The sequence below is a fragment of the Pungitius pungitius genome, chromosome 15 (assembly GCF_949316345.1).
Source record: "Pungitius pungitius chromosome 15, fPunPun2.1, whole genome shotgun sequence".
Classification (NCBI taxonomy): Eukaryota; Metazoa; Chordata; class Actinopteri; order Perciformes; family Gasterosteidae; genus Pungitius; species Pungitius pungitius.
The window spans coordinates 12270352-12283506 of NC_084914.1; the positions used below are offsets into that span (position 1 = coordinate 12270352).

General features: G+C 44.9%; 1 protein-coding gene across 6 annotated transcripts in view; it reads right to left on the reverse strand.

The window, feature by feature from the left end:
- Positions 1-13155, reverse strand: part of LOC119209353 (chloride channel protein 2-like) — a 44559-nt gene that overhangs the window by 3019 nt on the left and 28385 nt on the right. For 3 of the 6 annotated variants that reach the window (XM_062557649.1, XM_037458631.2, XM_037458626.2), the window contains 18 exons: positions 12868-12999; positions 12118-12246; positions 11638-11771; positions 11263-11343; positions 10213-10236; positions 9592-9670; positions 9132-9257; positions 8729-8813; positions 8334-8435; positions 7721-7823; positions 3206-3361; positions 3060-3129; positions 2830-2940; positions 2214-2427; positions 1912-2045; positions 1111-1343; positions 763-874; positions 581-627 (listed from right to left, as the gene is read on the reverse strand). In XM_062557649.1, coding sequence (XP_062413633.1) covers positions 581-627; positions 763-874; positions 1111-1343; positions 1912-2045; positions 2214-2427; positions 2830-2940; positions 3060-3129; positions 3206-3361; positions 7721-7823; positions 8334-8435; positions 8729-8813; positions 9132-9257; positions 9592-9670; positions 10213-10236; positions 11263-11343; positions 11638-11771; positions 12118-12246; positions 12868-12999 — 2072 coding nt within the window. The remainder of the gene's footprint in view (positions 1-580; positions 628-762; positions 875-1110; positions 1344-1911; positions 2046-2213; positions 2428-2829; positions 2941-3059; positions 3130-3205; positions 3362-7720; positions 7824-8333; positions 8436-8728; positions 8814-9131; positions 9258-9591; positions 9671-10212; positions 10237-11262; positions 11344-11637; positions 11772-12117; positions 12247-12867; positions 13000-13155) is intronic. The other 3 variants (XM_037458629.2, XM_037458628.2, XM_037458627.2) reach the window with 3 other exon arrangements.

Below are 13155 nucleotides of genomic sequence, written 5' to 3' on the forward strand. Positions count from 1 at the left end.
AAAGGGCTGCTGTGTCTCAGTCCAACCACAGAGAGCGGCTAGTATGACTAGACTCAAGATGTCCGTCTGAAATGTCACTACTTCATCATTTTTATCCTATTTGACATTGACAGCAAAAACTGTCATTCTTTATTCATTGCTTTTTCTGTCAGATCACAATGACCTGTGACCGCCAAATTCTTATCCGGTGAACCTTAAATGCAGGTTGAAATTTCTGCCCAATTTGATGAAGGTTGCTGAATAGCGTGCCTGAGATATTGCGTTCAAGAAAATTGGTCGGAAGTGAAGTCACGGAGACCTTAACCTTTGACCACAGTTATTTAAAATGTGTGCAAAAATGCCAACATGTCCCATGTCCCAAAACGTTTTGCCCGGCAGGGAAAGTGTGGAGAAGAGGCGATGACTCACAGAAGTGTTACAGCAAAACTCTGCAGCATGAGATCACAAAGGGAAACCCCTACTGCCTGTGGGTGGATGCTGCCCGTCAGCAGGAGGTTGAGGGTGGACGGCATGTGTGTGGACTCACACACACACACACACACGTACATTTATACAGTGCACCCACACATCTCATGCTCACCTCCAGCACGTCGTTGTCTTGTTGGGCACAGGACAGGCTCTGAGAGGCTCAAAGGGAAAACAAACAGAAATCGTCATTTCATTTGGATTTGAAATATCAATCTGTTTGATCTCGGTTTCCAATTATTCATACACCTTTAGTTTTAAACCTGTTTCATTTTTGCAGAGATGTAAAGTACATACTATTTGGCGTCTCCACGTCGCTGATGGCCGACACGGTTTTCAAGGCAGATTTCAGAGGAAGTTGAGCATTAGAAACCACTGGGCTGAAGGAGGCGGACTCCTCTGTAGAGATCTACATGGAAGAAATATTAACAGAGGGAGCCAGACACCGCAGAAAAGAGCAATGCGAGCACATGCACATCAACAAAGAGAACAGCACAGGTAAGGGCACAGACAGAGACCCAAACTTACCAGAACCCTCTGTGCCTTTACCAACTGCTACAGGCCTCACACATGCTGTGCCTGATCCACATTTAGTCTACTTTTACAACCCAGCCCAGCCCTGGCGCCCCTGCATACGCCTCACACCTGTTGGGTGCTCACCAGGAAGCGGACCGCTTGGCGAGCGTTGGCCGAGGGGTTGGCGTGCGAGCAGGGCGAGCTGGGCGTGCTGTCGGTGGTCAGGCTTGGCAGGTGATCGTGGCCGCCGTTGTCCTGGGCCAACTGCCGCAGGTACTCCAGCCTGCGCAGGCGGCTCAGCTGGAGGGAGAGCAGCGACTGCAGCTGCAGACGCTCTATGGAGCCCAGCAGGATCATGGAGTCTGAAGGAGCGGCCGGGGGGGGGGGGGGGGGGTTTGGTGAGGAGAGGTGAATGGGATCAAAGTGGCGATGCAGACCAAACTCAGCGGTAAAAGTGGAGCATAAAAAAAAAGACTAGAAGTTATTGGGAAAGATGTTTGTGATATTTAGACTTCATGCAGATGATTCCAATATATCTCATCATCTCATCCCCCCCATTAGACTGCTTGATAAATGGGGAGAGGCGGGATAAGAACAAGAAGAAGAAGACATTCATTGGGTAAAATTCTTTTAAAATTCCTATCCTAAGTTATTATAATTTGGGAATATGAACTGTTCCACTTCCGATAATAATAATTTATCCCATTAGATGAACACATACCATATCAAATGATAATGGTTCATTTTGTTCATTTTATATTTTTTCAAGAATATGTATGGAAACATGATTGTATTTCTGTAAGTATTAATTAAGTGACGATTGGTGCACTGAAATGCATGAACCATATCATCACTGATGCCATAACAGTAGCAGCTCTAGTCCTGAACTCTGAGTGCATTGCTGCACTAGCATCAAGCTGATTCACTTACCACGAGACTCAACCAGGGCCAGGGTTTTGAGCTGAGCTGTCAGGAGCATCTCCTGCAGGTCCCGATAGCAAGAGGTAAGCGTGATGTAGCGCACATCCCTAACCATGATGTCCTCCACACGGATATTATACTTCCTGAGACATGGAAGAGGGAGGAGACGAAGCGGTGGGCGGGCAGGGAGACGTGGGGAGGGAATCCAATGCAGGGGAGGGAAAGAGAAATAGAATACTCAGTTTGAGCAACAACCCCCCCTCTCGGGCGTTCATTTAGGACAAACGGGTGGGTAGTGGACAAAGACTCACTCGTGATGTCCCATGCCCAGTTCAGGCAGATACGGGAGTTTCTTGATGCGGATGATGGAGTCGTAGAGTGACGGTTGGAGCGACTGTGCCACAGCGTTGGCCAGGATCACAGCGATCATCACGGGCAGAATGTGAGAGATCTGACCAGTCAGCTCGAACACGATGACTGCTGTGGATACAGTGTGGGTGACGGCTCCAGACAGCGCCGCAGCACCTGTGTGGGAGGGCATTAAATGAAACCACAGACAGTTATTAGACCAGGGTTCTGTGTGTGATCAGGCATCTTTTCAAACAGAAAATTAGAAACCAGGCTGTTTAACAAGCAATCAAATATCAGTGTTTATTAATCAGCCAAGAATGTCCTGGAAGACAGCAAATCCAAACCAGATTTTCATTCTCAGTCTTTATAATTCATATCATTTAGCGCCGCCCCGTCACACTCACCAGTGAGCCGCGACCGAGGCGATTCTGAACGATTTTCTATTTTACTTTGTTCCAAATTGCAGCGTTGGACTAAAGTGGAATCTGATTAAATGGGTCACATTTCATCAGCCGGCATGGGAGGGGAAGAAAAAGTTGGAACGTGGAATTAAGTCGAGTGTGTGAAAGAACTCACCAACCACAGCGTAACCACCGGGAACTATGGGATACACGCTGCCGTCGGCATGTATGCCGTCGGGGAACATAGTGGCCATGATCTCTCCAACAAGTCGGCCGAACGCTGCGCCTGTCCGTCACACACAGAAAGCAGGCGCCATTAAAAGGGGTTTCCCCCTCTTCATTGCAGTAAAAGACATGGGTAAAAAAAACACAAAAGAAAACAGACAGTAAGTAAATTGTCTTCACCGATAAGAAAAACTGGCATGAAGGCCCCGCACGGGACGGGCATGGTGGTGGCCACGGCCGACATCCAGAACTGAGACGGAGAAACGAGTTCCGTTGGAAAGTCACCAGATCAAACGCGTTGACGCGGACGCGCGGCGAAGGCCTACCTTCATGACGATAAAGAGGATGAGCGTGACGAAGACGTTGACCTGCGGGTGTTTCCAGGCGTGGTGGTGGCTGATGTAGTCAAACTCCTCGGCCACGCCTTGGCGGCACCACGTGCGGTTATCGAACAGCGCCACCAGGGACTCGTGCTGCGTCAGCTGACGGGCGGACGAGAGAAAGAGGTCAGAGCGGCGCTGAAGGCCTCGGCGAGTTCAGCAGCGAGGACTGCGTTGAGCTTCACGTTTGCTGGAAACTCCTGTAGCCAAAAAAGCTGCGTTTGATGCTACTGGTTGATACGTTTTATTTGTTTAATTGTACATTTTGTTTTTAAAAGCTCCTTGGACTCACAGTGTCACAGTATAATGATACTGAGCAAATTATCCTGATGAAATAAACATTTTGTTTTTGCAATATCTGCACTGCAAAACACCAGGATTTCCCCCACAGGGGATCAATAAAGGAAAATTAATCCACTCTGTAGTGGCCATTTGCAGAACGCTTGATTCTCTAAGCAATGGTCTAATTGGCTTGAGGACCTACAAAGGGTGTCTAAGTTCCAGGCTGATCGATGTATTAAACCCAGAGACTTTGGAGAACCTGTTACAGCACAACTTCACCACTTCTCCGATGCCAGTCAGGTTGGATATGGATCTGTGTCTTATGTGAGATTGGAAAAGGATCATAAAGTACACGTTGCATTTCTAGTGGGAAAGGCCAGAGTTGCTCCACTAAAACAGACTACAATCCCTCGACTGGAGCTCACAGCTGCCGTTCTTGCTGTTCGTGTTGATAAGATGTTGCGGAAGGAGTTGCAACTTAAACTTGAAAAGTCAATCTTCTGGACAGACAGTACAACAGTCCTTAAATATATCTCCAGTGAAACCAGGCGATTCCATACTTTTGTGGCAAACAGAACCTCTTTCATCAGAGATACAGTAGATGTGGAACAATGGAGATATGTGAGTTCCAAGGAGAATCCGGCAGATGAAGCATCAAGAGGCATGGGAGCTGAGGATTTCCTGAAAGGCAGGAGATGGATAAATGGACCTCAGTTTCTACACATGCCAAAGGAGAAGTGGCCTAAACTGGTCGATAACCTTAACGTTATTGCTGCAGATGACCCAGAGGTCAAAAGGGACTTGATAGTGAATACTATTGTTAATGATTTGCAAAATGCCACTAGCCACCTGATCAATTACTTTTCATCTTGGATCAAACTGAATACATCTGTGGCTTGGATTTTGAAGGTCAAGGAAATTCTCAAGTCATTGGGACAGAAGAGAAAGGAATTTTGGGCTTCTACAATACTCCGGAAGGATCATTTGGAGATACAGAAGCAAGAAGTGGAAAGGAGAGTTCAGAACTTTAAAGCCACACTCAAAGGACAAAGCCTAACACCTGAAGATCTTGCCAAGGCGGAAGAGTCAATTATTCAATTTGTACAAAGCCAGCGGTTCAAAGAGGAAATTGCCTCCCTGAAGGGGCACGTAAACGTCCCCAAAGAAAGTTTACTGTACAAACTGGACCCAATAATGGACGCTGAAATCCTCAGAGTTGGTGGTCGGTTGAATAAAGCAGCGCTGACAGCAGAGTCAAAGCATCCAATAATATTGTCCAAAGACCTGCACGTATCCACACTGATTTTACGCCATATCCATCATCAGTTGGGACATGCAGGAAGAAATCACATGTTGTCTAGGTTACAGCAAAAGTACTGGATCATAAATGCAAACTCAGCTGCCCGGAAAGTCATTTCCGATTGTGTTGTTTGTAGACGCAACAGAGGAAAACTTGGTGAGCAGAAGATGGCAGATTTGCCGGAAGAGAGAGTGTTGCCTGACAAAGCTCCTTTTACAAATATTGGAGTTGACTATTTTGGGCCCATCAATGTTAAAAGGGGAAGAAGTCTTCTTAAAAGATATGGAGTGCTTTTCACCTGTCTTACCAGCCGTGCCGTGCACTTGGAAGTAGCCCATACACTGGATACAGACTCCTGTATAAATGCAATAAGGAGATTCATTTGTAGACGAGGTCCAGTCTCCACCATCAAATCTGACAACGGCACAAACTTTGTTGGCACCAACCGAGAGTTAAAGCAAAGTCTTGCTGCACTGAATCATGGTAAAATTCAAAACGCTTTGGTCCAGGATGGTGGCTCCCCGTCAGGGAATCGAACCCTGGTCTTCTGCGTTCTTTTAACTGGATCGAAGGTGTCAGCATGAGGGTTCAACTGGCTGGTTTGCTTTTTTTGCCTTTCAAAATAAGAGTTCATTCCGTCTGAACACTTTGAGCCATACTGAGATGAACTGACTTCCAAAATATGCAGCTTTGCATTTGCCACTGCCAATTCTGCCTCAAGTTCCAATTGTTCCTTTTCTTTCCTCAACTTTTCCTCCTGTGTTTCTATGAGATGTTTCCTTTTCAGAGCAGAAACACGCTCTACCAAAGCCGCCTTGTCAACTTTAGCTTTAATGCGTGCAGACAAGGTTGATGAACTCTGTGATAGTTGAGAGTTCGCCTTTTTAATTGACACATTAGAAGCGCTATCCTCTGGCTCTATTTCATCTACGACACTTTCGCTGTCATGAGTGTCTTTATTTGGCTGCAAATATGGTTGACCCATTTCAGACAGCCAGTCCTTCACCTTTTCAGTAAAATCATTAAACAGTGTCATTTTTTCTTTGAAGTACGGACTTTGTCTTTTGACCTCATCTTCGGGTAAAGGTAAGTTTACAAAAGAGCCATGCATGTCGTTTGCTTCTTGGCAACACTTAATGAACTTAGTAAGCTCAGCATTCACTGATTTAAGATTTTCACTTGATGCCATTAATACACGCAAATTGCCCATACACTCCTTGGCTTGTTTACATCTTTTACTCCTTTTCCGCTGATACATTTCCATGTGGAAGGCCAAGCCTTTAGGAGTTAATTTACTTTCTCTTTTTGCTGCCATCGTCTCAACGTCGTTTGCCGTTCGTACGTCAGACATCTTGAATGTTTGTTCTTGTTTAGCATGCAGGCAGAGTGCAAGAAAAGCATCAAAACGTGGTTATTTTACAGTCAAGTCCATTTCATCAAACAAACGCACACGTTAGGTTTTAATCAATGAAAGTCGCCGTGGCCGATGCGCCCCGTTGCGCAATACTTATGTGCGCCGTATCGTGGCTTCTGAAACTTCAAACATTTTTGGATCGCTGTGAGTACAGACTTTTGAACTCCACTCGTTCGGCCGTTTTCCTTTACAGCAGTCTTATCACATACCCGTTTTACTCGTCGATGTCTCAGCGCCGTTGTTGATTGGTCAACGTAGTTTTCCAGCTGATGATTACTCCAAAAGAGTGATGAATGGAAACAATCCGTGCAGATCAACCATCCGTTTCCAAAACAATCCAACCCGTCCAATGAAGGGGGATCCGTCTTCCTCGTTCAAGGGTGAAGTTTTTACTTTATGTAGTGGCCATTTGTCCTACGTATCCTTGATCAAAGGCCACTGATGCACCTAGTTTGACGTCTTTAACTCAGAAAAAAGAGTGTTGTCCAGGCGGTGTTTTCTTGTTGCTTGTTGTTTATTTTTAACCAAAATATCACCAAAAAAAACATAACATAAAGTGAGCTGCTTTCCTATGCACTGCCTAACTGTTAACTGTTTCACCTGTTTCACTGCTTTACCTGTAACTGTAACTGGTAACTGTTTAACTGGTAACTGGTAAAAACTTATTTGTCACCCTGGTGCATGCTGGTCCCACCTGGCTATGCCCTTAAGTAACCTCCAGGTGCCCACCGCATTACCCAATTAGTGCTCCAATTACTCAATTAGTGATCCCGCTACCCAAACAATCAAGAAAAATATATTTAAAGAATATATAACTAAATAATAGCTCCTACACACTCCATTTTAACCGGCTGCTTTGAATGTTATCAACCCTAAACTGTCAAATCTAGCAACTTTTTATTTTTTTTATGCCAGTTCAGCAACTTGTATTATTCTGTTTTTTAAATAAATGAGCCCCGCTGCCTGTACATCTTCAAAGGACAAATAAAAGGTATTCTCTCAGTTCTCAGCTGTTTTGACAGTCTGAAAGGCTCAAAATGCTTTCTTAATTGCTTGTTGTAAAGGACGTTTGGTTCACAGGTCTCTAAATAAAAGATCAAACCTCAAACTACATTTCACTTTATTGTCTCAAACGTTTCCACTGGCAGTACAATGAGTCTGCATCCCCTTCATCTGAACCAGGGGCTTTTTCCTTTGTTATTGTTTTGTACAAATACTGCAGTGTCAGATCTTTTTTTATTATTGAGAAGCATGAGTAGAAAACCCAGTCCAAAACATGAACTGATGCTACGACTTTGGCAGTAAACAACAGGTTTTCTATTGATTTAGTGAATATGCAGCCATGTGATGTGCTGTCAGTTACGTGCAGCATAGAAAATTACACACAACCACCACAACTCGTTTTAAATGACCATCAATCATCTAACAACAGTGGAGTCTGCAGTGCATGAACGTATTTTCTCACCTGTCCGGCCATGAACTGCCCGAAGCCCGGAGGGAACGTGAGCGTGGAGATCAGCAGGGTGACGAGTGCGGGATACACCAGACGCCTGACAGGAAGAGATGGACTGCAGGGTCATTAATGGGCGTGCTTGTCACAGTGAATGTGCATAATGTATTTCTGGGTGGGGGGGATGGAGAGACTATAAATAGCTCCATGTGATGCGTGAAACTGAAACTTTCCAAACAAGGGATTTATCTACATCTCTGGATTTGTACCTTTTGGGGTTCAGCTGCAGTTTGCATGGTTCAAAAGTGACTTTTCAAGATGCCATGAAAACATGAATATTCACTTAAAAAATTGATACTGCTTAGGTCCAACATTTCTAAATCCTGCTACTAGTACCTCTAATCTCAAATAAGCTCACTAATTAAAACATATCTTGTTTGGTTGTGCCAGGTCCACCTGGTCTATGCTAAGCTAAGCTAACCGTCAGCTACCTTCACTGCACAGAGACACCAGAGTGTATCCATCCGCTCATCTGACTCACCGCAAGAAAGCAAATAAGTACATTTTGTTAAAATGTCAAACCCCAGAAGGGTAAATGTCACATGTGTCATCAGGACGAGATACTCACTTCCTCAGCAAGAACTTGTTAATAGTCTTCTGTTTCCTCATGCACTCTACAATCAGCCGGTTCAGGTAGACGAACAGAGCGCCGCCAAAACCACAAGCAATCCTTCGGACAGACAAAGACAAATCATTTTATTGTGCCTCGTAAAGCCCCTTTACTCAAAAGGAAGCCAATGTTAATATCTTGTTTTTCTACAGTCAAACATATTTCCATCAAACAAATTGAATTTGACACGTGACAATATGGAAACAGTCCCTACTTGTAATCAGCAGAGCAAAAAGTTAATTTCATGCCTCGTTCATTGATTGCAAATCAACCTTCAGGCCGGAATGTGAATGTGACCGGGACGAGCTCTGGGATCAGTGTTATGTGGCGTCAGTCCAGGGAAACATGCTCACCCAAGGATGGCAAACGCCGGCAGCTCCTGAAGGTCGAACGGGAAGTCGAGACGGAAGCGGGTCTTAAACAGAGCAGTGATGGTCTCTGGGGAGGAAGAGGAGACGGATATACTACACAGACAGACACCAAATGTTTGCGATGTTGTCCTGTATCATTCTGTGATGCACAATGGTAAACAAGGGGGCATGGAGGTTAGGAGTAACCTTGCTTCCATTTAAGTGATTAATAATATGTAAAGGATTCAAAATCTGAACGTTTCAATGGTCTCAAGCCGTGTCACATCTTATTTACTATCAATCCATACAATTGAAAAAACAAAACCACACTCAGGTATGCAAAGCAGAAAAATGTTATTCAAAATGTGGAATTTAGTCTTTGATGAACAAATAATTGGTCCCGAACCTTCCTCCTGGTTCCACACCGCCAGCACTCTGAATATGAAGGCACTGAAGGTGGCGGCAAAGAAGCCCCTCCAGTAGTTCCTCACAGCGAAAAACGTAGAAGTGACCTCAATACTGAACAGCACCCCTGCACCACGCAAACACACACACACACACACACACACACACACACACACACACACACACACACACACACACACACACGTGATATTCTGCTCAAGAAATGGTTGAAACAGCGATCTGAGGACATGAGCCACAGGGAACCCTCAAGCATCGCGCACCGTCACCGACGTTTTCCATGTCACTTTGGAAAATAGTTGCTGCGATACGTTAGACAGACGGAATGACAGAAATTGGCCGCCGGTCTCCTCCTCCCGGGGGTAAGTGCATAATTAGCCCCTGTAATTATCTACCATAATGATATATTATTCAATCACAGGCTTGCAGCCGTGTTGTCTCACCTCCAATAGGGGCAGCGAAGCAGCAGCCAACACCCACTGCACAGGCTGCCGACAGCATCTCCGTGTTCCTCAGCTCGTTCTGTCCAACAGAAGTCAGATATGCACACAGGTAGACGGACAAACACTCATACAGAGCCATGCATTCACGCAAAACAAACACACACACACACACACACACTCAGGTGCAAATGACACAAACACGCAATACACGACAGATGCAGTTCTCATGAAAAAACAAATTCACCAACTGTTACAAATGCAAACAGTTTTGCTCTAAGGCTGCTGCTGTATATTTCGTTGCACATACAATTCAATGACAGAACCCTCAATTCAATGACATCATATATATACATATATATATGTATATATGATCCTTGGGACACGCAAGGCCATAATTGAAAACCCAGGCTTGAGTGATGAAATCATGGGAATGACATGTTTGCGCGGAAGCGAGGGCGGCGCAGATCGATGCCTCGCGGTGACAGTTCACTGAACAGAATCAAACAGCGCAGACAAATGGAAAAGCATCAATCTCTCTCTGCTTCTCAAATGGCCAGCGTGGGTTATTAATGCTGATGGAATGGGCAATAAAAGAAACTATCGGTCTCGTGCATTTCGTACCTTGCTTCCCTCAAAGGGCTCTTCCTATTAAGGGGGAAAGTGGGGGGGGGGGACAAAGAGACAGAAATATGCGTGAGTGCGACACAAGCGAGTGTGGAGATTACCTTTTATTTCGGATACTGGAAGACAGCCAACTTATTATCCAAAGCACACACAAAGCAGCGAATGAGCTTCAGAAAACGCCATCTTGATTCGGCAGTGAACTGAATTAACATTTTCCCAGGCTGATTGTGTTTAATGGTTGCACAGTCGAGGCCCAGGACTATTCCAGTCTATTCTAACTGTGCGGACATGAGGTTCTCTTCCTCCTCATCACGTCTATCTTCCTCCGTACTGATGGTGATGATGATGGTGCTGCTGCCCACTGTCCACTGCAGAAATAGGCAGAAGCCGAGCGTGTGGTCTCACATAAGTGGAGGTGGGAGTGAGTCCTGAGGAACGGTAGAGAGTCAAGTAAAACACCCAGACTGGGAAGAATAACGTTCACTTGTGAGTCTTTTTCGTGCAGCTTCACACGTTGGAGGACGACACAGAATCCCCCATGTGGGGGAATGTTACCCATCCTCATATCTTCTCAGCAGATATTTGAGCCTCTGCTTTACAAATTGTGGAAGGATTAAAGCTTAAAATCAACTTTGCAATACTTCAAATCAGCGAAAAAAATATGTATAATGATAAGTGTAACTGGTTTAACGCAGACAAAGGGATCATCATTCTCATTTAGAAATACTTTCAGCGGAATTGATTTTAACTAAGGTTTTTGACTACTTACATCATCAGTGGTAAAAAATGATTTAAGTAAGATATGGGATTGCGCACACACACACACACACACTCTCTCTCTTGAGTGTAGAGAGCACCACCAACGACTAATATATATATATATACATATATAAATCTCCTTTAAGCTTCTCAATGTTTCAAATCAGTGGATATACATGTTTCAGTTAGTGATGTGAGTTATGAGGGTCCTTGAAGGGTCAATAACTCAAACTGGTTGACCTCTGTGCATCACATCGTCTGCATTTCTTTTGTGGCGGCTGTCCTCACCATGTAAATCCCGCCGAACAGAGGAGCCATAAATTTGCTCAGGAGAGCGGCGCACAGGCTGGCAACGTGAACGAAGGGGCCCTGAGGGAGAGGATGGGGAGAGGTCAGGACGCTGGCATACAGGATGTAACCGAAAGCACATTCTAGTTCAGCGGCATCGCTCATAATCAATTTAAACAAATTTATAACCTCCCAAAAGGGGCAAACACAAGTTTTAATAGCGGTGAATAATTTTTTTATTTTCCCACCAGCAACTTAAATGAGACCAAAATAAGCAAAATCATTAAGTCCCGCCTGAAAGGAAGCTTAAGAAAAATGTCAAGCAGTCTGCCACGTGTAATTTAAATAAGCCAGGAGGAAAAAGAAACCCTCTACCTCCTTTCCCAGAGGCATCCCACTGCCCAGAGCGCAGGTCAGGCCGATGACTTTGGCCACAAACGTCTTAAACGTCAGGTACTCCTTCAGGACCACTCCTCTCAGTATCGTCTTCATCTCAGGAATGCCTGAACCTGGGAAATGAAAGGGAAAGAGACGCCAGGTGGGATGATGGATAGGAGGAAAAGAAGATGGGTTGAAAGGAAGCAATTAGAGAGAAAATGGATGAGGGGAAGAAAAGAAGAGCAAGGGTGAAAAGGGAAGAGCTGATTGATATTCATACAGTTTCCTGTATGCACATTTCATGACATCTATACTAAGTGGGTTTTCTGCAAAAGTGACCACTAATGCACGGCCAGCCGATGTCCTGCAGGACCTTATGCTGCATTGATGTTATTCAAAGGGAAATATGACCATGAATTACATGTGTTTGAGCAGAAATAGTTGATATGTATGCAAGTGTGTGTATGTGTGTCTTACCCACAGCCTGAGGCGCCAGTATCTGTGTGAATCCTGCTGAGAAAGTGATGAGCACCACAGGGTAGGTGACCCAAGCGATGTACTGCAGAAGCATGTTACTGTCCAGTCCCCCATACATCCACTTCTGTGCTGCACACACACGGACGCACAAACACACAAAAACACAACTTCATCTCAGTATGACACGGTACCATTTATCGGCCAGCTTCCCCATCTAACATTTCTTATCCCTACCTGGTTCCTCTGCGCTTCATTACTGGCCTCTGACCTCCCTTCTCAGTCTGATTCATGCATTATTCTGCGCATGAAGCCGCTCTGTAGCCTCTGCCTCCTCGTTGGGGATTTAGCTCTATTTCCATTTAATTTACCATTCCATGAAACTTGTAAGAGGAAGCAGTTCCAGCATCGCTTTTGCCCTCCATAATGACGACATTTACCACAACTACGGTTACAGAGGTTTTGGAAAACACAGGCGTAATCCTGCACATATAAATTCAGGGATTTACATTCAGAAGTGAATGTCAAACGTTGCATTAGATGGTTTGTTATTATTAATGCATGGGTAAAAATTGTATTTATTGATTTGTTAAATATTAGTGAAAGACAAAAGCTCTACCTTGATAAACCCATACAGCAATCTGTATTATCATTTCCCATCTACAGTTTTTTGCCCTAAAGCATAGGTCCTCACTACTTGTGAAGGCGAGCCCATCATCCAATGTCCGCCTCCCCTCTCTCTCCGTGTCTCACCTTCTTGGCAGAAGGCGATGGCGTAGTCCATGACCCAGCTGACCAGAGCCATGAGCAGCCCCAGCAGAATGAGGAAGATCCAGTCCTCCCCCACCCGCGAGATCAGGAACTTCTGGCAGCGGGAGGCACACACTGAGGGCACAGAGATGCAGAGATAAAATCTCTGGAATGAATCGAGAAGGTGTGAAAAGAGACTGAAGGAAAAAATGTTGCTTTGAGATTGAAAGGAACCAGCTGTGTCAGAAGGGAAGGAAAAAAAAAATCAAACATGAATATGTAGTGAAGGAG